This window comes from Elephantulus edwardii, unplaced genomic scaffold (assembly GCF_000299155.1).
Source record: "Elephantulus edwardii isolate Elephantulus edwardi_28Jun2011 unplaced genomic scaffold, EleEdw1.0 scaffold00121, whole genome shotgun sequence".
Taxonomy (NCBI): Eukaryota; Metazoa; Chordata; class Mammalia; order Macroscelidea; family Macroscelididae; genus Elephantulus; species Elephantulus edwardii.
In genome coordinates this window covers 9,514,818-9,536,992 of record NW_006399871.1, presented here as the reverse complement: position 1 = coordinate 9,536,992, position 22,175 = coordinate 9,514,818, and the positions used below count along the sequence as shown (strand labels likewise).

At 43.1% G+C, this 22,175-nt stretch overlaps 2 protein-coding genes across 2 annotated transcripts in view; both read left to right on the top strand.

Annotated features, from left to right (window-relative positions):
• ENTPD3 (ectonucleoside triphosphate diphosphohydrolase 3) overlaps positions 1–8,085 on the top strand; it is a 57,612-nt gene extending 49,527 nt beyond the window's left edge. The window contains exons 7-10 of the mRNA XM_006892999.1: positions 703–975; positions 1,160–1,270; positions 3,447–3,584; positions 7,849–8,085. Coding sequence (XP_006893061.1) covers positions 703–975; positions 1,160–1,270; positions 3,447–3,584; positions 7,849–8,085 — 759 coding nt within the window. The remainder of the gene's footprint in view (positions 1–702; positions 976–1,159; positions 1,271–3,446; positions 3,585–7,848) is intronic.
• Positions 8,086–21,922: 13,837 nt separating this feature from the next.
• Positions 21,923–22,175, top strand: part of LOC102856760 (60S ribosomal protein L14-like) — a 4,403-nt gene continuing 4,150 nt past the window's right edge. Inside the window, exon 1 of the mRNA XM_006893070.1 lies at positions 21,923–22,066. Coding sequence (XP_006893132.1) covers positions 21,923–22,066 — 144 coding nt within the window. The remainder of the gene's footprint in view (positions 22,067–22,175) is intronic.

Below are 22,175 nucleotides of genomic sequence, written 5' to 3'. Positions count from 1 at the left end.
TGAAGAATTCAAACTCAAATATTTGCTGAACTTCTTTAGAGCAAGTCAGACATCATTTATATTCTCTCAGGCAATTTGTTAAAATGTCACATCTGGTGGGAGATGCCAAGTAACTGGATCATTGATTTGACTTTTTTTCCCCAACAATATTTCAGCCACAAGTGACCCTGGTGTTGCAAATTAGACTCGGACCATTTGTCTTTTTTCCTTTTTTCAAACAAAATAGAAGTGAGGTGAAGAAAAGAGATTTGCATTTGCTCTTGAAGAATAAACAAAAACCTGGCAATAGTGATTGTCAACAGAAAGTGTGGCTGGCTTACTTATCAGAACATTGTTATTTGTATTTCTAGGATTCTTTTACCAGGTAATTACCGCAAATAAATTCATCTGAAGATAGCGTTATTGTCTCACCGAAATGGAATTTATCAAGCCTGCTTCACAGGACCATGGTGGGGATGGGATTAGATCCTGTGAAGACGAGGCAGCATTGTCCCTGGCATGGTGTCTCTTCTATTCTGCCCACACTTGAGTTCTTTAGCCCACCCATGTTCTGCTGTCACGTACACACTAGGGGAGAATGCTTGTTTGGGCTTTTGTGTTTCTCTTGGCACTGGAAAGCTGAAGTAGTGAGAATTTGGCAAAAGGAAGCACTTGGTTATCAAGAAAAGAATGGTTCCTCATACTTCACTCTCTTACCTACAGGATTCTCCCACCAAAACTAACGTCACCAACCCCTGTTACCCTCGGGGTTATGTGACCACCTTCACTGAGGGCCACGTGTTTGACAGCCTGTGCACACAGGACCTGAAGCCGACAAGTTACAGCCCCAACGAGATCATCACATTTAAAGGAACCGGGGACCCGTGGCTGTGTAGGGAAAAGGTGGCTTCCCTATTTGTATTTGAAAGCTGCCATGACAGAGATGCCTGTTCCTTTAATGGAGTCTACCAGCCAAAAGTTGAAGGGCCATTTGTGGTAAGAGCAAAAACTGTTGAAAATGTTCTATTTCTCTCCCCATCAAGTAGTCATTTCTTATTGTTTCTCTTCTGCTGGCCTGTCTCCCACTTTTCTGGTCCCCATCCACACCCATTTGAGCTCCCATTTCTCTTGGATCCCATCCGGAAGACTCATTTTCTTCTGTGTTGTCACTTGCTTCCAGGCTTTCGCAGGCTTCTACTACACCGCCAATGCTCTCAACCTCTCGGGGAGCTTCTCCTTACACACCTTCAACTCCAGCACCTGGAGCTTCTGCTTGCAGAATTGGAGCAAGGTCAGTAAAAGGAAAGGATCTGCGTCAGCGCTAATCAGTACTGCGGGGTGTATCCCGTACGTGTGTACGTGTGTTTTGAATTTGAGCTTTATGCTCTTCTGCCTTTTCACCTGAGTCTTTGGTTAACACACTCAGCTACTAACCGGAAGTTTGGGGTTTCAAGTCTGCCCAGAGGCACTTTGAAGGAAAACCCTAGTGACATGGTCCAGAAAATCAGTAACTGAGAACACAGTGGAGCACAGATCTACTCAGGCATCCACAGTGTCACCAGGGATCGGAGTCTATGGCACAGCAAGTGGCTTTCTTTTCTTTATTTAAATGTTGAAAATATTTTCTATTATTTTTTCCATTGTTGCACCTTTTCTTCCCTCCCCCAAGCCATCCCTCCCCACAGTGCACCCCTTGTTCCAGATTGTTGTTATGCATATAGTGCCGAGTCATATAGTCCTTTTGAGCATTTCTTCCCCTCATCTGATCTAAAGTGTTCATTATCCACTCTTTTCCCATTCTCTCCCCAACTGCCCCCAATGTCTGTCCTATAAGAGTGGTATTATGCAGTATTTGTCCTTTTGTGATGGAAATATTTCACTCAGCATAATGTCCTCCAGATTTCCCCATGTTGTGTCATGTTTTACAAGTTCACTGTTTTTCAGTGCTGTGTAATATTCCATTGTGTGAATGTACCATAGCTTTTCTATTCAGTTGCTGTTGTTGTTGTTTATGGGTACTTGGGTTGCTTCACTCTCTTTGCGTTTATGAATAACGTAGCACTAAACATGAGTGGGAATACATCTGTCTGAGTCATGGCTCTGGTTATTTTTAGGGTATATTTTCGGTCGTGAAATCGCTTGGTCAGATGGTATTTCTATTTCCAACTTTTTGAGAAAACACCAGACTGCCTTCCATAGTGGCTGTACCGTCTTACATTCTCAGCAGCAGTGAATATAGACTCCCAATCTCTCCACAACCTCGCCAACATTTGTTGTTTGCTGTGCTGCTGAACTTTGCTATTGTTGGTATTGTTAGTTGATATATCATATTTCTTTTCTTTATTATCTTTATATCTTTAAATCTATTTCTTTTCTTTTTACCTTTCCACTACATCTATAAAATTTGACTGCCCTGGTGGCTCAGAGGTTAAGTTCTCAACTACTAACTAAACCGTCAGTGGTCTGAACCAGTTAGCCACCCTTTGGGAGATAGATGTGGCCACCTGCTTCCATAAAGACTACAGCCTTGGAAACCCAGGGGAGCAGTCCTGCAAAAACTGCTTAGAATTGAACTTGAACTTGACAGTATCAGGGTTTTGTTTGTTTTTCACCTCATCTTCATGTTGTGAATTAATTTTTATGACCACATGCACGTAATTTTATGACCACATGACTGGCACATAATATGAACTCACAAGATTTTAGAAGGCGAGCTCTGGTGGCCTAGTGGCAAGAAGCTGCACTGCAATCTCAGAGGTGCGTGGTTCGAATCCACCAGATGTTCTGCTGGAGAAGGAAGAATAATCTCCTCCTGTGCCAGTCAGATCTGATTTGACGGTACACACAAGGAATAATGAAATAAAAATTAAAAAAAATTTTAGAAGTTGTTGTGTGTGCTGTCGAGTTGGAACTGACTCAGCACTGACCTTCTAGTGGGTTTTCAGAGGCAGTAAATTGCAGAGGAAGAAACTGACCATCTTTGCCTGCAGAGAAGCTGGTGGATTCAAACCATGTGCCTTTACTTTGGCAGCTAAGTTCCTTACCAATAGACCACTACAGCTCCCTTTTTCTAGAGATTATTATTATGTGATATTATAAGTATGTTTTAATTATCATCTAGTTATTATCCAGAGAGTTCTGGTGGCCTCGTCCATAAGGAGTCACTAATGCAAAGGAGGTTCTTCTCTGGTGGTTCAAATCCATGAGCTGCTTCTTGAGAGAAAGATAGGCAGTCGCCTCCCAGGCAGTTTTTAGCCTCTGAGAACTCACTGGAGGGCCAGCTATGAGTCTGTTCCAACTCAATGGCAATGATAGCTTCTTTTAAAAGATTGTGTTATTATAATTTTCTGTTATTACATCCTGAGTGATAAAGTGCTTTCAGCCGTCACCATTGACCTCCGACGTCTTGCATGTGACTGGACACACGCCTCCTGGCCCTGCCCTTCATCTGTTGTGACTCTTTTCAGCTCCCGCTGCTGCTGGCCAAGTTTGAGGAGGAGTATGCTCGCTCCTACTGCTTCTCCGCCCACTACATCTACCACCTGCTCATCGGCGGCTACCGGTTCACGGAGGAGACCTGGCCCCAAATCCATTTCAAGAAAGAAGTAAGTCAGAGCATGAATCGAGTTCCCCTCTTCCTGTCGAAATTACTGCTCTGGTGTGTATGTGTGCAGAAGAAAAGGGGAAGACAAAAGAGGGTCAGTCATTTTAAACTTCAGACTGGCCATTTGTGAGCCGCTCAGGAGAGCAGAGAATTTAGATGAGCAATTTGCAGGGAGCCTTCCCGGAGAGGAAGCGTTAGAACTAAGAGCCAATGAACAGGGAGCACCGTAGGGCAGGAATCTGTCTGAATTTCTTCATATCCCAGCACTGGAACTAGAATACAGTAGGTACTTAGTTAATATTTATTTGAATGATTAGGAAAATATATTGAGAAACTGAAATCATTTTCTTCTAAAGAGAAGCCTCAAATAGAACTTAATTTTTTAAAATTTTATTTTATTCTTTTTTTTGTACATGTACTGTCAAGTCAGATCTGACTGGTACAGGAGGAGATTGTCCCTCCTCCAGCAGAGCATCTGGTGGATTCGAACTGCACAGTTCTGGGATTGCAGTGCAGCTTCTTGCCACTAGGCCAGCCAAAGCTCCCCTAGAACTTAATTTTTGAAAACAGAATTTTCACTCATTGTGCATGTAGAAATTGCTGGTTTGGTATATGTTCTTCTGTGTAGATGTTGTTGTTGTTAAGTGCCGCCGAGTCGCAGGTCTGTGTAGATGCTCAACAAAAACCAAAATAAGCTATATATTCTTTAAACGAATAGTAACTAATTGCTTTTCCATTTTATATTTATGTCAGCATAAGATGCAGGCTTTATGGCATGAGGAATTTACATTATCATTAAGTAAGAATTTTCTTTATGAGTGAGCCTATGGGATGGTAAGTTTTAAAGAAGACTTTTGGAGTGAGGAAAATTTTCTTTGCAAATATCTACATCTGTATCTATCGCTGCCTGGTGGTCTAGTGGTTAGGATTCCATGCTTTAACCACCACAGCCCTGACTTCCTGTAGAAGATGAAGAATGAAACCTTTCAATATGGATTACAACATCCAGAAAATAAAGTCCTCCCCACAGGGTCACTAGACAACATCATGATAGATGGAGAAAGGATTGAAACTGTCAATGATTTAATCTTACTTGGATCAACAATCAACTCTCTTGGTGCCAGCAGTCAGGAGATCAGGAGAAGTATTGCACTGGGTAAGTCCACTGTCAGGGACCTCTCAAAAATACTGAAGAGCAACGATGTTGGTTTGAAGTCTAACATGCGTGTGATTCAAGCTATGGTCTTTCCAATCACTTGCTTTGCATTTGAGAGCTGGACGATGAAGAAGGATAACAGAAGAAGAATTGATGCCTTTGAGCTGTGAGGTTGGGGAAGAGTACTGAACATCCCTTGAACTGTCAAAACAACAAACGCATATGTCTCGGGAAAGTGCAGCCAGAGAACTCCTTGGAGGCCAAGATGGTAAAGCTTTGTCTCTCATACTTTGGGCACGTTGCTAGGAGAGACTATTCCTTGGAGAAGGACATCGTGCTTGGAAAGGTGGAGGGTCAGCCAAAGAGAGAAGACCTTCAATGAGATGGATTCTGTAGCCATGGATTCAAGTGATAAGAGATGATGAGGACGGCACAGGATAGGACAGGTTTCAGGTCTGTTGTTCAGAGTTGCTCTGAATGGTACTTGACTCAGTGTCACCTAACAGCCTGTCTATATATCTTATATCTATCTGTCTGTCTAGGTAATGTGTATCTAGACAGAGAGCATGATTGTTGTTGTTAGGTGCCATTGAGAGTTGGGTTGAGTCTGACTCACAGCAGTCCTAAGATATATGTATATACACACAATGGGTAAGGGGTCAAGTCTACAACAGTCGGATAGCTAGAACTGCTGCTGTGACCAGTAGGAGGGCAGGAGCCTCCCATTTTCGGGATGGACTCGCTTTCTGAATGCCTTCAGTCAGTGCTGATCTCAAGGTCCAGGGGAAGATACTCACTTTTCAGAACTCACTCATGGGAAGCCTGAAGGATGCCTGGAGTCCATCTGTTCAATCCCATCTGCAGTAATAATTAGATTAAACCAATCAATATCCTGCATTAGGCCTATGACTGTCTGCTTTTACTTAAATGAAATTAAGTCATGAAAACAAGGCTGCCTGGAGACATAGGAGTGCCGGTGGCATCTGCTCTCCGAGCCTTGCTGTTAATGAACCCAATTACCAGTAAAGTGGATGGGATAATGATGATGAATTGTTATCTACAGAGCGCAAATTAGGATTGATGGAAAATTCTAGGGTTCAAGATCCTAAAGAATTTCATGCTCTGCCAATTTGGAATTCAAATATGAGGACAAAAGAAGACTGAAGGGGATTTTCCACTTGGAGGCTTACAATGCAAATATGTCTAAGGAAGCAAGCAAATAAGAGAAATAAGCATGGGGATGTTGCAGTAGTATGTTGTTGTTGTTGTGTGTCATCGAGTCAGAACCAACGCACAGATGAAACTCCAGTGGATTTTCAGAGGCTGTGAATCACACAAGAGGAAATAGCTCATCTTTCTCCCTCAGAGCAGCTGGTGGATTTGAACAAGCTGTCTTTGGGTTGGTTGCGTAACTCTCTGCCCACTAGGCCAACAGAAGTCCCTTACAGAGGTGTGGGAAGAAAGAATAAATTATGTGGTCTAAAAAAACCTCCAAAATTAAAACCAAAGGGGGGGAGAAAAATCCATCCATAACAATTTAGAGTTGAATTATAGATAAAATCCAGCATGATGGAGTAGATGTGATGGAGAAAGATAAGAGATAAGGACCTAAGAATGGCCCAACAGTCTAATTTTATTAAGAGAAGATACTGATATAATTTTAAAGAAAGAACTAATAGGAGGGGGCATTGTATACCAATGAAATAATTTTTCTTTTACTTTTCAAAGAGAAAACCAAACTGAGGGGGGAGGGGTGGGCAGGGGGGAAAATGCAACAATGAATGAATGGAAATCCAAAATCTCTATAAACATTAAAATTAAGAAAATAAAGTTTAAAAAGAGAAAGAATAAATATATAAAAATGGCAATAATTGCATTTCAAAGGTAAGTTGGTAGAAAGAAATCCAAATATATCAATAATTTCAATGATCATAAATAAACTAAACCCATCAATTGAAAGAAAGACCTTGTCAGATTGGATTTTAAAAGATCAATTACATGCTGTTTATAAGAAAAACACTTAGCTTTCAACATAAGGAAATGGAAAAGTTGAAAATTTAAAAAAAAAATATATATATTTTAGGGGAGCTCTGGTGGCCTAGTGGTAAGAAGCTGCACTGCAATCCCAGAGGCGCACAGTTCAAATCCACCAGATGCTCTGCCGGGAAAGGAGGGACAATCTCCTCCTGTACCAGTCAGATCCTATTTGACGGTACACACACACAAAATAATAATAAAAAAATATATTTTAACCTGTCAGGCAAATATATCTAAAAGAAAACTGAGATAGTTGTTGTCGTTGTGTACTATAGAGTCGGAACCAACCTGTAGCTGACCCTCTGGTGGGTTTTCAGAGGCAGTTAATTGAACTGGAGGAGGTTGCCCATCATTCTCCCACAGAGCAGCTGGTGGCCTTGAACCATGAACTTTCAGGATTGCAGCGCGGTTTCTTGCCACTAGGCCACCAGAGCTCAGCCTGTCAAGCAAATATCTAAGAGAAAGCTGAAGTAGCTATATAATATTAGAGAAAGCAGCCTTTATAACAGAGAGTGTCATTTAAGATGTAGAGGTTTAGAAATTGTGATGAAAAAAAGAAAATTGTGACTCTGAAGCATTAGACAATTAGTAGAACAATCTTAAAACATGCGCCACAAATATTAATGGAACTACCAGAAGAAATTGACAAAGTCTGTTTTTTATTCGGACTGACCTCACATCCTTAGAGACCCAGCTATGTTAGTACACCACTCCGGACCTTATTTCTTTAGGCACAAAGCCTTCTGTGTCTTTGCAAAGGAAAACAAAGCCAAACACTGTCAGGGTTGCAGACTGTGCCTTCTTCACGCTAGGCTGTGACGAGGTGGTGAGGGTAGTTCTTTGGGCTGTTTGCTCTACAGTGCTGCAAGTGGGGCCCTCAGCCCTTGGTAAGTCACAGTTGACCTGGCTTCTCACCCAGCCTTCTGCTGTGTCTGAACTTGGACAAGAACTTTTGCCCTCCTTGGACCAGTATCCTCCATAAGCTTCAGGGTGACATGAGTGTGACTCTGGGGTGTGTAAGTCCAGACTCAAGCCCTGCCTTCCGGTCTGAGCTGTGTCCTCTTTCCCACAGGTGGGGAACAGCAGCATCGCGTGGTCACTTGGCTACATGCTCAACCTGACCAACCAGATCCCTGCCGAGAGTCCCCTGATCCGCCTGCCCGTGCAGCCGCCCGTCTTTGTGGGCATCCTCGCCTCCTTTGCCACGCTGGCCTTGCTGTGCCTGGCCTTCCTGGTGTATCTGTGTGCCGCATCCAGGCTACAGAAGTCCTCCCAGCATTCCTTCGACCACGCCGTGGATTCTGACTGAGCCTCTGGAAGATGCTCCTGGATCCCAGGCTCTTGCCCAAGAGCCAGGCTGGGTGGTGCCGGGCCAGGCGGGCCAAATGGACACGTGCAGGAAGCACAGCTGAAGTTGAGCAATCTAAGAGCACAGGCTCTCAGAGGCTGATGTAAATGCCAAAGCGCCTATTGGAGAGCCCCCAAGTGTGCACAGTGCTCCTCTGGAGACCCCACCACCCACTGGATCTGTTGGGGAGCGGAGGAGAGAGAAGCCGTCAAGGTCAGGCTCCTCAACCTGAGCTTCCCAGAAGTAGTGTAGGGAGGTGACAGTTGAATGAGGAAGAATCGATCTCAGGGCGCATTTCCCTCCCTTGATATCCCTGCAAGTTTGGAAGCTGGTGGATGCCGTGAAGACCATCTGACCAGTCATGTCTCACTTTACAATTTAATCCCACTGGCCATTCACTCACCCTTGCAGCAATCCCGTAAACACTGAGTGAGCCCCTGAGATGGTAAAACAGAATTCCTGCAGGAGAAAGACTCCTTTTCCCAAGGCAGTGACCACTGTTCAGCTTCTCTTGGGTAGAACCTGAAGCACACAGACACACAGAACGTCTCCCGGAAAACCACAGGCCATTCTCAAAGTGGAACCCCATTCAGAGCTCTCTGGACACTAGGTTCCCCGCGGTGTGGGTCATATGTCTCCCTGTTACATTACCAGCGCCTCCTGTGAAACGCTTTCACACCTAGAGAACTTGCTGCATTCTAGACCATGTTTCCTTTGCTCAACTTTTGCTGAGGATCGCTTTGTGTTGCTTGCACCGCATGCCAGTTTTGCCCATCAGTTACATAATCAATGCCCTCATAAGACATCCTTATTCTATCATCTGCTTACCAATTACTGCCTCAAATTTCACGGTTACTACTCTCTGCAAGCTGTGGGTCTTAACAAGGCAAAGGGGGGGGGGAAGCAGCTACAGAAACGTTTAAATCTAAAGTTTACACTTTAGATGAGATGACAAAAAACTTCAGCAACTCTGCTGATTACAAGCTAAAGAGTAAATGATTTCAGATTGCTGCGTATGACGTTCCCCTCCCTGGAATAAAGAACCCTTCTTTTTATCTGGTTCACAGTGTGTGTGTTTGTTAACTTGCATATGGCGCTCTTTCTCCTCCAGAACCAAGATATTATTTATGAGAGGAATTTTTGTGTGTGTGTGTTTTATTTTTAAATTTTTTTTATTAATTTTAATGAAAGTTCACAGAGACTTAGGGTTTCCAATCCTTCATTATTGCGCTTTTCTCCCTGCCCATTCCCAATTCACTCTTCTCTTTGAACAGTAAAAGAAAAAGTCTTTCATCGTTATGCAATCCCTCCCCCCAAGTCCACTCTAATGTGCAGCCTTCATTCTGGACTCCTGTCATGACAATAATACCCAATCACATATCCCTTTTAAACAGTTCTCTCCTTCATCTGTTTCAATGCAGTATACATCATTCCTCCCCTTCTCTGTCTTCCCTCAACCCTCATGGCAGGGATTTTAAAAATTAAGAAAATGCTTTTCCTTGTGAAATACAAAAACGACTCTGTCACTTTTATTCCAGAGTTTACCGTGCTTTCACTTTGATAAAACTTTGACTCCTAACATGTTAGTGACCTAACGTGACTTTATTTGGTATTGAGAGCCCTGTTAAGTTTGCAACCTGACACACAGATCTTGATCCCCAGTAACTGACTTTGTCAAGGGCTAGTTAAGATTTACATCAGTTGGAACGCTCAGACAATGCTGTTGGGAGAGTAAATCAATATAAGCCCCCTGGAAAAACAGTGTGCTAAGAAAACTAAAGATACACCAAATGACCTAACAAGTCCAGTTCAGACACGTGTTGTTTTCAGGTGCTGTTGAATCGACTGCGCCTCCTAGTGGTCTGTTGTGGCATTTTTGCACCATCCTCAGGTTTTCCACTAAGGACCAGCCCAGCCCATTGTTAAAGTCATCAATTGTCAATCCATCTCATTGAGGGTCTTCCTCATTTGCTGATCTACTTTTCGGAGCAGGACGCCTTAGAGACACTTGTCTTATATACACTAGCATGCCTAAGAAGGTTCCAAGCAACACCCAGGGTCTCGTCAATAGTAAATGGATGCATCAATAGTGATGTACTAGAAAATACCATGCAATAATGGAGATAAAAGAACTATAAACATAGGGCCCAAATAGAGGGCTTTTAAAATATGATATTGAGTGTAAAAACTAAGTCATAAATATACAGTATATTTATATACATTTTAAAACACGTAGAACTGAACACAGAAGGTACGGAAAACTGAAATGACAAATTGTCCAAAAACAAATGCAAAGGAGAGTTTATTCCAATTATATTTTAAAGAGGTAACAGCTTGGAGCTCTGGTGGCCTAGTGGCGAGAAGCTGCACTGCAATCTCAGAGGCACGCAGTTCAAATCCACCAGATGCTCTGCTGGAGAAGGGGGGGCAATCTTCTCCTGTACCAGTCAGATATGATTTGATGGTACACACACATAAAATAATAAATTTTTTTAAAAGGTAACAGCTTTAAAAGAAGGAATAAGAATAAAAATTTCTTTCCATTTTTTCTGCATATTTGATATGACTTTCCTGCTGTTTCCCCTCTTTGTCGTGTCAAACTGTATTAGGGGCTACCAGGCAAACCTCATTTAGAAATGAGCTTATTTAGAAATTACACTTTTTTCATTTATTTTTTAATGCTTTAAATCTTTGTCTTGTGAGTTACAGTTCATATACATAAAATAATCACAAGTAATAATAAATGTATGGTTTCTATTTAAACAGTTAAAAAATAGAAGATAAAAGTATTACCCTTGAATATGAAGAAAGAGGAGAGTTGCCTTGGGAAAATAATAGGTAAGACTTAAGGGATGACTAAGATCTTCTATAACCAAATACTAAGTGCAGCTGTTACCTTTTTTTTTACCATTTATGTGCTTTCTAAATATGCTGTTGTTGGGTGCTATAGAGTCAACTTTCCATCTGCAGTACAACAAAAGGTAAAATTACCTTTTTGGTAAGATTTGGGTTAACTCAAAGATTTTTTTCACTTATGACAACTAAGAGCTTCAGACAGTCTTTCAGCCTCATTAAGCCTTGATGTCCTCATCCATAAAATGGAGACAATGCAATAAATGCAATCAATGCCTTGCTATTGAAGCAGAAGCAACTCATGGCTGAACCTCTAGTGGGTTTTCAGGAGGCTGTAAATCATACAGGAAGTGACTGCCCAGATTCTTTCTCCCTTGAGCAGCTGGTGGATTCAAACCACCAGAGATGCACCACCTTTGGATTGGTTGCACAAACCCCCTATGGATTGCACCACCAGAGTGCCTTACCTCATGCGGTTGTTGCTGATGTTGTGTGCCATCGAGTCGGAACTGACCCATAGCTGACCCTGCAGTGGGTTTTCAGAGGTAGTAAATTACACAGGAGGAAATTGCTCATCCTCCCACGAAGCAGCTGGTGGATTCGAACCACCTACCTTTGGGATTGCAGCAGTTTCTTACCACTAGGCCACCAGTGCTCCCTATGCAGTTGTAGTTGTTGTTGTTGTTGTATGCATCATTGAATCAGAACCAACCCATAACTGACCCTCTGGTGGGGTTTTTGAGGCAGCAAACCGCATGAGAGATGGCGCATCTTTTTCCCAAGCTGTAGTTTTAAGAAGTAAATATTGTATTTAGTCAGTGCCTAGTGGAGTTAAGACGTTTAAATTTGAAAATCATGTTTCACTCATTTATTCATTGACCCATTTACCTTACGTCTTCTAAGTACCAACCACTGAACCAGTTGGCTGATATTCTAAAGGAAATAATGCAGATGGATTTCATCCTGGGACACCTGGGACATGAAGGCTCTCTGCTGGATCCCTGGAGAAATCCTGCTAGCGTGCAGATTGTCGCCCTCTGGTGGCGTAGAGTACAGGGAGTTGTACTGCCTAACCCAGAGCCTGTATATACCTTTCTGACAGTTCAAATCCACCAGCGGCTCCTTGCGAGACAGATGGGAGATCTCCTGTGCAATTCACAGGCTGAAAGGTCAGATATTAATCAGTTCCCACTCAACAGCAATGAGTTATGTGTGAATTAAAGACACTTGAATGTCAGAACATTTGAATGAGTGTTAGATTATATCAAGGAATTACTACTCTTTTGTAGGTAAGATTTGTTTAGGTGAGATAATGGTATTGTTGGTGTTATCTATTTTTTAAAGAATCTTTATCATTTAGATATTCACTGAACATTACAGACAGAATTGTATGTCTGTGTATCAGTCCAGATTCAATGAAAAAACAGAATAGGGTAAGATATTTATTGTGAGGAAGGGATATATGCAATGATGGCAACTAACTGTAATTGTGTGCTATGGAGTAGGAACCAACCCACAGCTGACCCTCCAGCAAGTTTTCAGAGGCAGTGAATCTCATGGGAGGAGATTACTCGTCTTTCTCCCATGAAGCAGCTGGTAGATTCAAACCAAGTGCCTTTGAGTTAGCAGTGCAATTCCTTACCACTAAGCCACCAGCTGGGCAGATTAAAAAAAATGTGTTGGGCCGACCATAAAAAAAAAAAAGAGAGAGAGAGAGAGAGAAAGAAAGAAAAGGCTGTCACAGCCGAGAGGGATGGGAAGAATCACAGGAGAATTGTCTTTTTCAGGGAAACTCAGCTCTGCTAGGAAAACCTTTCAGCTATTTGAATCAGGCCCATCCTGATTATTTAGGATGATTTTTCTTACTTAGACTCAGCTGATGGCCTTTAATCACGTCTATAGGGCACCTTCCCAGCAACACCCAGATCAGTGTGTGTGACTGAACAGAGAACTGTAGCCTAAAGCTGGTACATAAAATTTAATGTCACATTTGGGAGTTGATTCAAAATTCTGTGAGCGGGAAGGTGGAGATGAGGTGAGGCTATGAGATGGGCAGACACGGGTTGGACCATTAGGAGGCAATGAAAACAATCCAAGTGAGACATGCCTGTGACTTGGACCGGGAGAAGTAAATTGTATGCAATGATCAGATACCGTAAATACTTGAGAAGTATAGCCAAGCAGGATCTGCTGATGGCTGGCTGTGTATGGAGTGAAGAAACTATGGTACATTCACACTATGGAGTACTATGCATCACTGAAAAATGAAGAACTTGTGGAACACTGCACAGCATGGATGATTCTAGAGGAAATAAAAGCTGAGGGCAATTACTATGTAAAACTATGATTATAAAAAGCAAAGGGAAAAAAAGAAAAAAGGAAAAAAAAGCAAAGGAAAGGATTACACAAAGAGTCATTCTTGGAATGGGAAGGGAGAGACAGGAGTTAAACAAAAATCTTCGATAAAGTGAAAGGAATATTATAGTAATAAGAGGTTGATTATACATTTTAATTAATCAATCACATCAGGCAGTTACAATTAGTAATAAGACAAAATGTTTATTAATGATTGAATGAAAAATCAATAGCTTATAAACTTTCATTCAAATAAAAAGAAGTAAAAATAAGAGAAGTAAAATAATTTTCTATTTCCCCTCCCCCCAATTTTACATTGGAAGAAGTTAGATTTTCTTAAACGGTTGAGTTCAATTTAAAAATCTTGTTGCTCTATTTAACACCTGGTGCTAGTAGTATCTGCCATCAAGTTGGAAGCCACTCAGAGCTGGCCCTCATCAGGGCTGTAAATTGCACGGGAGGAGATGGTCCATCTCGCTCCAATGGAGCGGCTGGTAGACCTGAATGAGCAACCTTTCAATTGGCTCAACACATACTGCACGCCCCCCCCCACCAAGAGCTCCTGTGTTATCAGAGTGTAACTGCTCTCCAGTGTCTTAGTAACTGACTTCTCAGGTGCTTCTGGGTGAACATGCGGAGCTGAGCACAGGCCACTCTTCAAAACACCCAGTCACTCTCACACATTCGAGACACTTAGGGGTAAATATATGAAGATTGGTTACACTTAGTGCAAAATGGTATCATTGTAGGTTTGCGTTGCTTCCTCCCGTCTACCTGCCTTCTTTGGATTGTAGAAACCCTCACTCAATTTTAGGATGAAGGCTCAGGTCACAGTGGACTGAGATGAAGGGGTCACAATGTCAGATAGCAAAAGAGATCACCGCGGGTCAGATATTTGAGACCAGGAAACTGGATCTCCCTGTACACAGATCTCAATGATTCTGACCAAGCGACAGGTTAAAATGCAGATGTTCTATCTACTGTTAAAACAAGAGGCTCCAAATCTCTCAGACAGAATTTCAATTAATAATTTTACTTCTTCAACTAATATTAAAGGCATTCCATTGAAAGATATTTTGAGGCACTTTGAATTGTTGTTGTTGTTGTTGTTATGTGCTGTCAAGTAGCCTACAACTCATAGCGACCCTGTGTATAACAGCCCTAAACCCTGCTCGATCCTGTGCCAATCTCACTATCTCTAACACACCTACTTCCATTACCTCAGTCACTGAATCAATCCATCTCATCGAGGGTCTTCCTTTCCTGCACTGTCCCTCTCCAAGAACTGATTCCACCTTGCAACATATCCAAAGTATGTCAGTCAGCTTCAGAATCCTTGCCTCCAAGGAGCAGCCTGGCTTCACACTCTCCAGGATGAACTTGTTGAGAATGAACAAAAACCAAAGTTTTCTGACTTCCTGGAACTTACATTTTTGCAGGGACAGAGAGGAAACTGACAATAAATGACTGTGATGAAGCAATGGGTCATTCTGTGTTAATCACCTGATGTCACAGTGATTCTAACGCATGGTGGTCCCAAATGTGTTGGAGTAGAACTTCGCTTCACAGGGTTTTCAGTAGCTGAGTTTTCAAAAGGATGCAGCCAGGCATTTCTTCTGAGGCACACCTGGGTGGGTTCAAATTGTCCACCTTTTAACTAGCAACCAAATGTTGCTAGGAGGGCCCCACTGAGAAGACTTGAAGGTGATGAGGGAGGGTGCCAGGCAGGTGTCTGGGTGAAGAATGTTCTAGACTGAGGGAACGGTCAGTATCCAGGTTTGACGGCAGGAGCTTGCTTGTCCCACCCGTGGAACAGGAAGGAGGCCAGTGTGGTGGGAGAAACGAGAGCAGGGAGGAGAGAGATCAGGGATGAGGAAAGTTGAGAGAGGATCAGATAGTGAAGGGCCTCGTAGGGCACCGTGAAGAGCCGACAGTGATGATCTGTTTGAAAGGATCCCTCCGGCTGCTCTCTTTAGGATACAGAAGAGCATGATATCAAAGGAGTGAGCATCTTTAAGAACTTACATGAATTATGCCAGAACTCTGTGGCTTCAAACAACCTTTTATGATGTCACTACAGCACTGTGATTTCACCGTTGTCGGACATTGACTTGGTTGGGTCCCTGGGCTCAGGGAGTCTCTCAAAGCTTCAGTCAGGGATCACCCAGGGCCCCCTTCATCTCAGGGCTCAACAAGGGAGCAGCTTGCTTCCCACCAGGCTGGGCTGGTTGCTGAGAGTATTCTTTCAGGCTACTGGACTGCTGGCCTCAGGGGTTGTTGCCTATAACCTCTTGTCTCTACCATGCAGGTGACGGCATAAGCCAGCTCCCAATAAGGTAGCTTGCTTCATTAGAACCAGTGGACAGAAAAGATGGGGAATAAGGCATATCCTCGTACAAGCTGACTTGAGAATGGACAGCTCTTCAGTCATGTTACAACCATGTCACAAGGTCAAGGCCATTCTCAAGGGACCTTCACTGTATAAGGATTTGAACATCAGGAGACAGCAAGGTCATTTGGGAAATCACTATCACAGAGGCTACGGCCTTTCTCCAAGCAAGAGACAAGGACAGCTAAGGCAAAGGTTGCAGAAATGCAGGAGGGAAGAGGTGGTCAGACTGTTGATAGATTTACAGGGAGAGCTAACAAGACCTCCTGTCTGGCTGGATATGTTGTTGTTGTTGTTGTTAAGTGCCATCGAGTCACAGGCGACTCATAGTGACCCTATGAAGGAGAGTCCTTGACGCTTGGGTGCTTTTCATCCTCTCTCCAGTCTGGCTGGATATAGGGGATGGAAAGAAAAGTCATCTCCAAGGTACCCGGCTCTGACTGCTAATAATTGAAGGATACAAATATCGTTGACTCAAGGTCAGAGTTGTCAGGAGCTGTCGAGTCGAGCAGAACTCATAGCGACCCGTTCTGCACCACCCTCACCACCCCTGATATACTTGGACCCATTGCTACAGTCACGGTGTTGATCCATCTCCTGTGAGGGCCCTCTTTTCATTGACCCTCCCGCTTTCCCAGGAGGATGTTCTGATCCAAGGCCTGGCCTCTCCTGACAATATATTCAAAATATGTGCAACAGTGGAGTGCTGCAATTCAGAGTTCCACATAAGCTGGAGTTCAAAGTGGCTATGTGACAACTTGATGCCGCATGAGCGCATATCTCATAGCGTTACCTGATAATCTTTTGTCATTTCTTTCAACGCTGGTTTGAGGAAATGCTATTCTGCCACCAGGATTGCAATAAATTTCCTAAACTTAGTTGGACCCAGTGGTAGGGTAACATCATGACAGGCGGTGAAGAGTTGTTAACAGCTTCTGCTTGCTCTGCTCACAATCAACACTCTGGGTACCAGCAGCCAGGAAATCAAAAGATGAATTACATTGGGGGAAATCTGCTGTTAAGGATCTCTCCAGAGTACTGAAGAGCAATGATATCAGTCTGGAGACTAGGGTGTGCCTGTCTGTGAGATTACTTGCTGTGCATCAGAGAGCTGGACAATGACTAAGGATGACAGAATAAGAATTAATGCCTTTGAGTTGTGGTGCTGGAAAAGAGTGTTGACTATATCATGGACTGCTAAGAGAACAAACATGTCTGTCCTGGAGAGGGTGAAATCAGGCTACTCCTTAGAGGCAAGGATTTTGAAACCCATTTGACATACTTTGGGCATGCTGTCAAGAGGGACCAGTCCTTGGCTAGGGATATCATCCTTGGACAGGTGGAGGGATAGCGTAAGAGGAAGATTCTGGTTGAGATGGAATGACTGAGGTAATAGGAGTAGGTGTGTTAGAGACAATGAAATTGGCTCAAGATAGATCAGGGTTCAGAGCTGTAGTTCACAGGGTCTCTATGAGTCCAAGGTGACTCAACAGCATATAACAACAACAACAACAACAACTTTACACCCTGAATGGATTCTGCATCCTTTTTTTAAAAACATATCTTTTTTTATTAATTTAAATGAAAGTTTACAGAGACTTAGGGTTTCCAGTCATTCATTGTTGCACTTTTCTCCCTGCCCACTGCCACCCACCCCCCCAAATCACTCTTCTCCTTGAAAAGAAAAACTCTTTGTTATCTGCATCCTTTCTTCTTTTGAGAAAGATAGTATTGATATAGTGGCCTCTGGCAGGTCTCTATTCAAGTATGAGCTTTTTGGTAAGACTTTCCCTTACCTCCCTATTTAAAAGTGATGCTTCCAGTCCGACAGCAATTTTAGCTCTCACTCCCCAGCCTCCTTTCTACTTTATTTTTTCAATCACATGTATACTGAATATATTTATCTCCTGTGTCCACCTAGTAGAATACAAGGTGTGCTGGAATAGAAACGTCTACCCCACTTGTTCACTGTTGTGTCATGAGAACAGCTCCAGGCACGTGGCAAGCCTTGAGTATTTGCTGAATGAATTTATGCAGGAGTGAGTCTGGTTTAGACTGTCGAGACAGCACCACGTCAGCCTCTCTTCTACCTGAAGACCCCTGTCACTCATTCCTCATCCTGTTTTGTTTACAACTGTGTTCATTAAAGCTGCATCCCTCCTTGGAATGCTGTGCCTTTGAGGAAGAGGTGTTTCCATGGAGATACAGGAATTTTCACCTAGTTAGAAAGCTCTCTATTTTTGGAGTTAAGATTCCAACACATGTAACTTTCCATTTCTATCCTGAAGTGCATTCTATATCAGTATGTACAGCCAAATTGATTTACTAGGCTCTTTTCATAAACTGTGTAGGCAAGTTTTTTAAAGCAGCACCTTTTTTATTACCCATTTAGCTCTAGCGGGCTGTGGTGGCCTAGTGGCAAGAAGCTGCACTGTAATCCTGAAGGCACAAGGTTCAAGGTCACCAGTTGCCCCTTCAGAGAGCAAGATGGACAATCTCCTGCTGAGGGATTAACTGCCTCTGAAAATCCACTGGAGGGTCAGCTATGGGTTGGTTCCGACTCAATGTACACAACAACAAAGGAGCCCTGGTAGCCTAGTGGGTAAGGAATTGCACTTCCCACTCAAAGGTAGGTGGATGGAATCTTCTGGCTGTTCCACAAAGATCAGCAATCCTCTCCCATGTGTTTTATTTGCAGCCTGTACTTTTTTTTTTTTCTCATTCCTTTGGTTCTCTCAGAGTTATTAATTACTACAATTGTAATTGTTTTAACCTCCTCCCCTTTCCTTTTGGGTTGTTGCAGGTTTGTGGCCATAAGAATATACATTTTGTGAGGGCAGCACTTTGGTCTTTCTCCTCCCCCTCCCCCATTTCCCTTGTATTTGCACAGTGCTTGTTAAGGTCTCAGCAAATGGGTTAATCTTTAGGCTTGGTATCTTACTTTCGAAAGTATAAAGTAAAAGACATGAGTAAAAATGTTCATAGAGAAGTCTTTTGTAGTACTTTCTAATTGGGAACCACCCAAAGGCCTGTAAGAGGATGAATTTGTTGTTGTTGTTAAGTGCCGTCGAGTCACTGGCGACTCATAGCAACCCTATGAAGGAGAGTCCTTAACGCTTGGGTGTCTCTCATCCTCCCTCCAGGTTCATAGGGTTTCCAGAGGCAAGCTATTACGGAAGTGGATGCCACTCCTGCTTCCAAGCTTGTTTTAATCAGGGAGCTCCACCCCACTCTCTGTCCACATTGGGTAATCAGCTATTAACACATTTGACACAACAGTGTCAAAGTGTTCAGCCTCATAGCAACCACATGTGACCGCTGTATGGCAACTTGTACACCAGGGCTATACGACCTAGAGGAATGAAGAGGATGAATAGAGTATATTAATGTACAGCAAGAACCATAATAAACTACTAAAGAGATATCTGAAAGAGAGCGATAACAAGGCTTCATCTCACATACTTGGGACATATTATCAAAAGGAACCAGACTCTGGAGGAAAAAAAGAAAATCTTGCTTGGTAAAGTAGGAGTCAAGAAATTTAAGATCTATTGCATTGGATAAATTGGCTGTCAAAGACCTCTCTCTAAGGTGTTAAGGAGCAAAGATGTCAATTTAAAGATCAAGGTGCATCTGGTGCATGTCATGGTTTTTTCAATTATTTGTTACGCATCTTAAAGGCGGACAATGACTAAGGATGACAGAAGAATTGATGCCTTTGTGTCAGAGACTACTGAATATCCTACAGACTGCCAAGAGAGCTAACAAATCTCTCTGGGAACAAGTATAACCAGGCTGCTCCTCAGAGGCAAGGATGGTGAAGCTTCATCGCACGTGTTTTGAGCATGTTTTTAGGAGAGGACAGTTCTTGGAGGGCATCATGCTTAGAAAGGTGGATGGTGCAACAATGAATGAATGGAAATCCAAAACCTCTGTAAATTTTCATTAAAATTAATAATAACGATAATAATAAAAGCTTTTAAAAAAATCAAGTGTCAAAAACCATTAAAAAAAAAGGTGGATGGTCAGCGAAAGAAAGGAAGACCCTCTAAGATATGCAGTGACTTCAGCAACAGACTAAAATCAGAGATGATGCAGATGGCACAGGATAGGGCAAGGTTCAGATCCAATGTTCACGGGGTAGCTGAGCTGACTTGATGGCCCCTGACAATGAAAAGTGGAGGGTCAGCAAAAAAAGAGGAAGACCTTCAGTGAGACGGCTAACACAGCAGCAGCATTGACTGGGAGCATTTACATGGGATTACTATAGGCATCCTCTATTTGTTCCTTTGGCCATCCAGGGAATATACAGTCCCCTTCTCCAACAGCTCAAAGGCATCAATTCTTGTCATCCTTATTGATTGTGCAGCTCTCATATGCACAGCAAGTGACAGAAAAGACTGTAGCCTGAATCACGCATAATCCAAACTGACATCATTGATCCTCAGTAATTTCGAGAGACCCCTAACTGCAGACTTTCCCAGTGCAATATCTTTCCTGATCAAACAGGTATGTCTTGCAGAAGGTGCAGCCAGAGGGCTCCTTGGAGGCAAAGATGATAAAGTTTGGGGATGTGAAGGAAAGAGAAGGTGCTCAACCAGATGGACTGACATAGTGACTGCAGCAGTGGGTTCAAGTGTATCAGAGATTGTGAGGATGGCACCGGACAGCACAGGGGTCAAATCTGCTGTTCAGAGGGTAACCATGAGACACTCAACTGCACCTACCAACTACGGTCGTTCTTCTTTTTACATAGAATTACTATGAGTTGGAAGTGGCTCACTGAAGTCTAACAATATTATCATTCTTTAACTAAAATACATCAAAGATCATGAAGAAGTGAAAGAACTGGGCAGTGTTCTTATGCAAGAACTTGTTTGTTGTTATGTGCCATCCAGTCACTTGCGACTCAGCGCCCCTATGTACAACAGCCCTAAACTCTGCTCTATCCTGTGCCAATCGCATTGTCTCCAATACACCCATGCTGATTACCCCAGTCACTGAATCAATCCACCTCAGAGGGCCTTCACCTCCTGCATGTCCCTCCCCAAGGACGGTCCCTCCTTACAATATGCAAGAACGATGTTCTGATTATTTAAGAGAGTGTCCTTATTTTTAGGAAGTATGCATTATAGTGTTTAGAGATAAAGGGTCATAACATTTGCAATTAACTCTCAAGTGGAAAAAAATTATAAAAGCAAATACAGTAACATTAACAGTTGGAAAACTTAAGAAGTTATGATAATTTTTACTAGTTTTGTAGCCTGAATTATTTAAAAAGACTAAACTATTGGTAAAGAATTGAGAATGTCGTTATGTGCTGTGCCAATCTGTCTCTGACACACCTGCCCCCATTACCCCAGTCACTGTGTCAATCCACTTCATTCATGGTCTTCCTCTCCTGTACTGTCCCCTCCACTCTTCCAAGCTTGATGTCCTTCTCCAAGGACCAGTCTCTCTTGGCCCTGTGCCCAAAATATGTGAGATGGAGCTTCAAAATCATTGCCTCCAAGGAGCAGTTTGGTTTCACCCTCTCCAAGACAGATGTTCGTTTTCTTGACAGTCCATCATATGTTCAGTACTCCAGCACCACAACTCAAAGGCATCGATTCTTCCATTATCCTTAGCTACTCTCCAGTTCTCTGATGCATAGCAAGTAATTACAAAGACCATGGCCTGAATCGGCCTCTAGACTGACATCATGATGATCTTTAGCATTTTGGAGAGGTCCCTGACAGCATAGAGAGAAGACAAAAACGTGTTATTAAGTTACTAGCAACACACGCTGGTGGCCTAGTGGTAAAGAGTTGCTCTAAACTCCCTAAGGCATTCAGTTCAAATCTACCAGCTGCTCCTCTGGAGAAAGATGAAACACCCTCTCCCTGTGCGATTTACTGCCTCTGAAAACCCGCTGGAAGGTCGACTACGGGTAGATTCCAACTAGACGGCACAGAACGAGAAAGAATACAAGGATTTAGACAAAACTCGGGAGCGTAAAAGGAAAGATGGAAGAATGCTAGAGCGGAATACAAGCAGGATAAGAACAGAGTGGACAATATAAATCAACAGCTTCTGTGAGCATCAGCTTCATCCCAGAGTCCAAATAAGCGCCCAAGTACTGCCCACCCCAATCATAGAGGAAGCTTTCACTGCACCCGCAGGCGAACGACCCATCGGGTCACGCCAAGCTTGGCTGTGCGCATGCGTACGCTCATTCGCTCGCTCGCTCGCCGGCCAATCACTGTCTACGTCGCCGGCTGGGTGCCCGGAAGGGGCGGGGCTTGTTGTTACACATGCGCAGTTTCGGTCGGGCCTTCTTCCTTCTCGCCTAACGCCGCCAAGATGGTGAGTATCGCTGCTGCGGGCTCTGGGCCCGATCCTTATTCTGCTAGAGCCCCGTCCAGGCCCGGGGTTCCGAGGTTCCAGATGGCGTCCGAAGAGTTCCGGGAAGCTC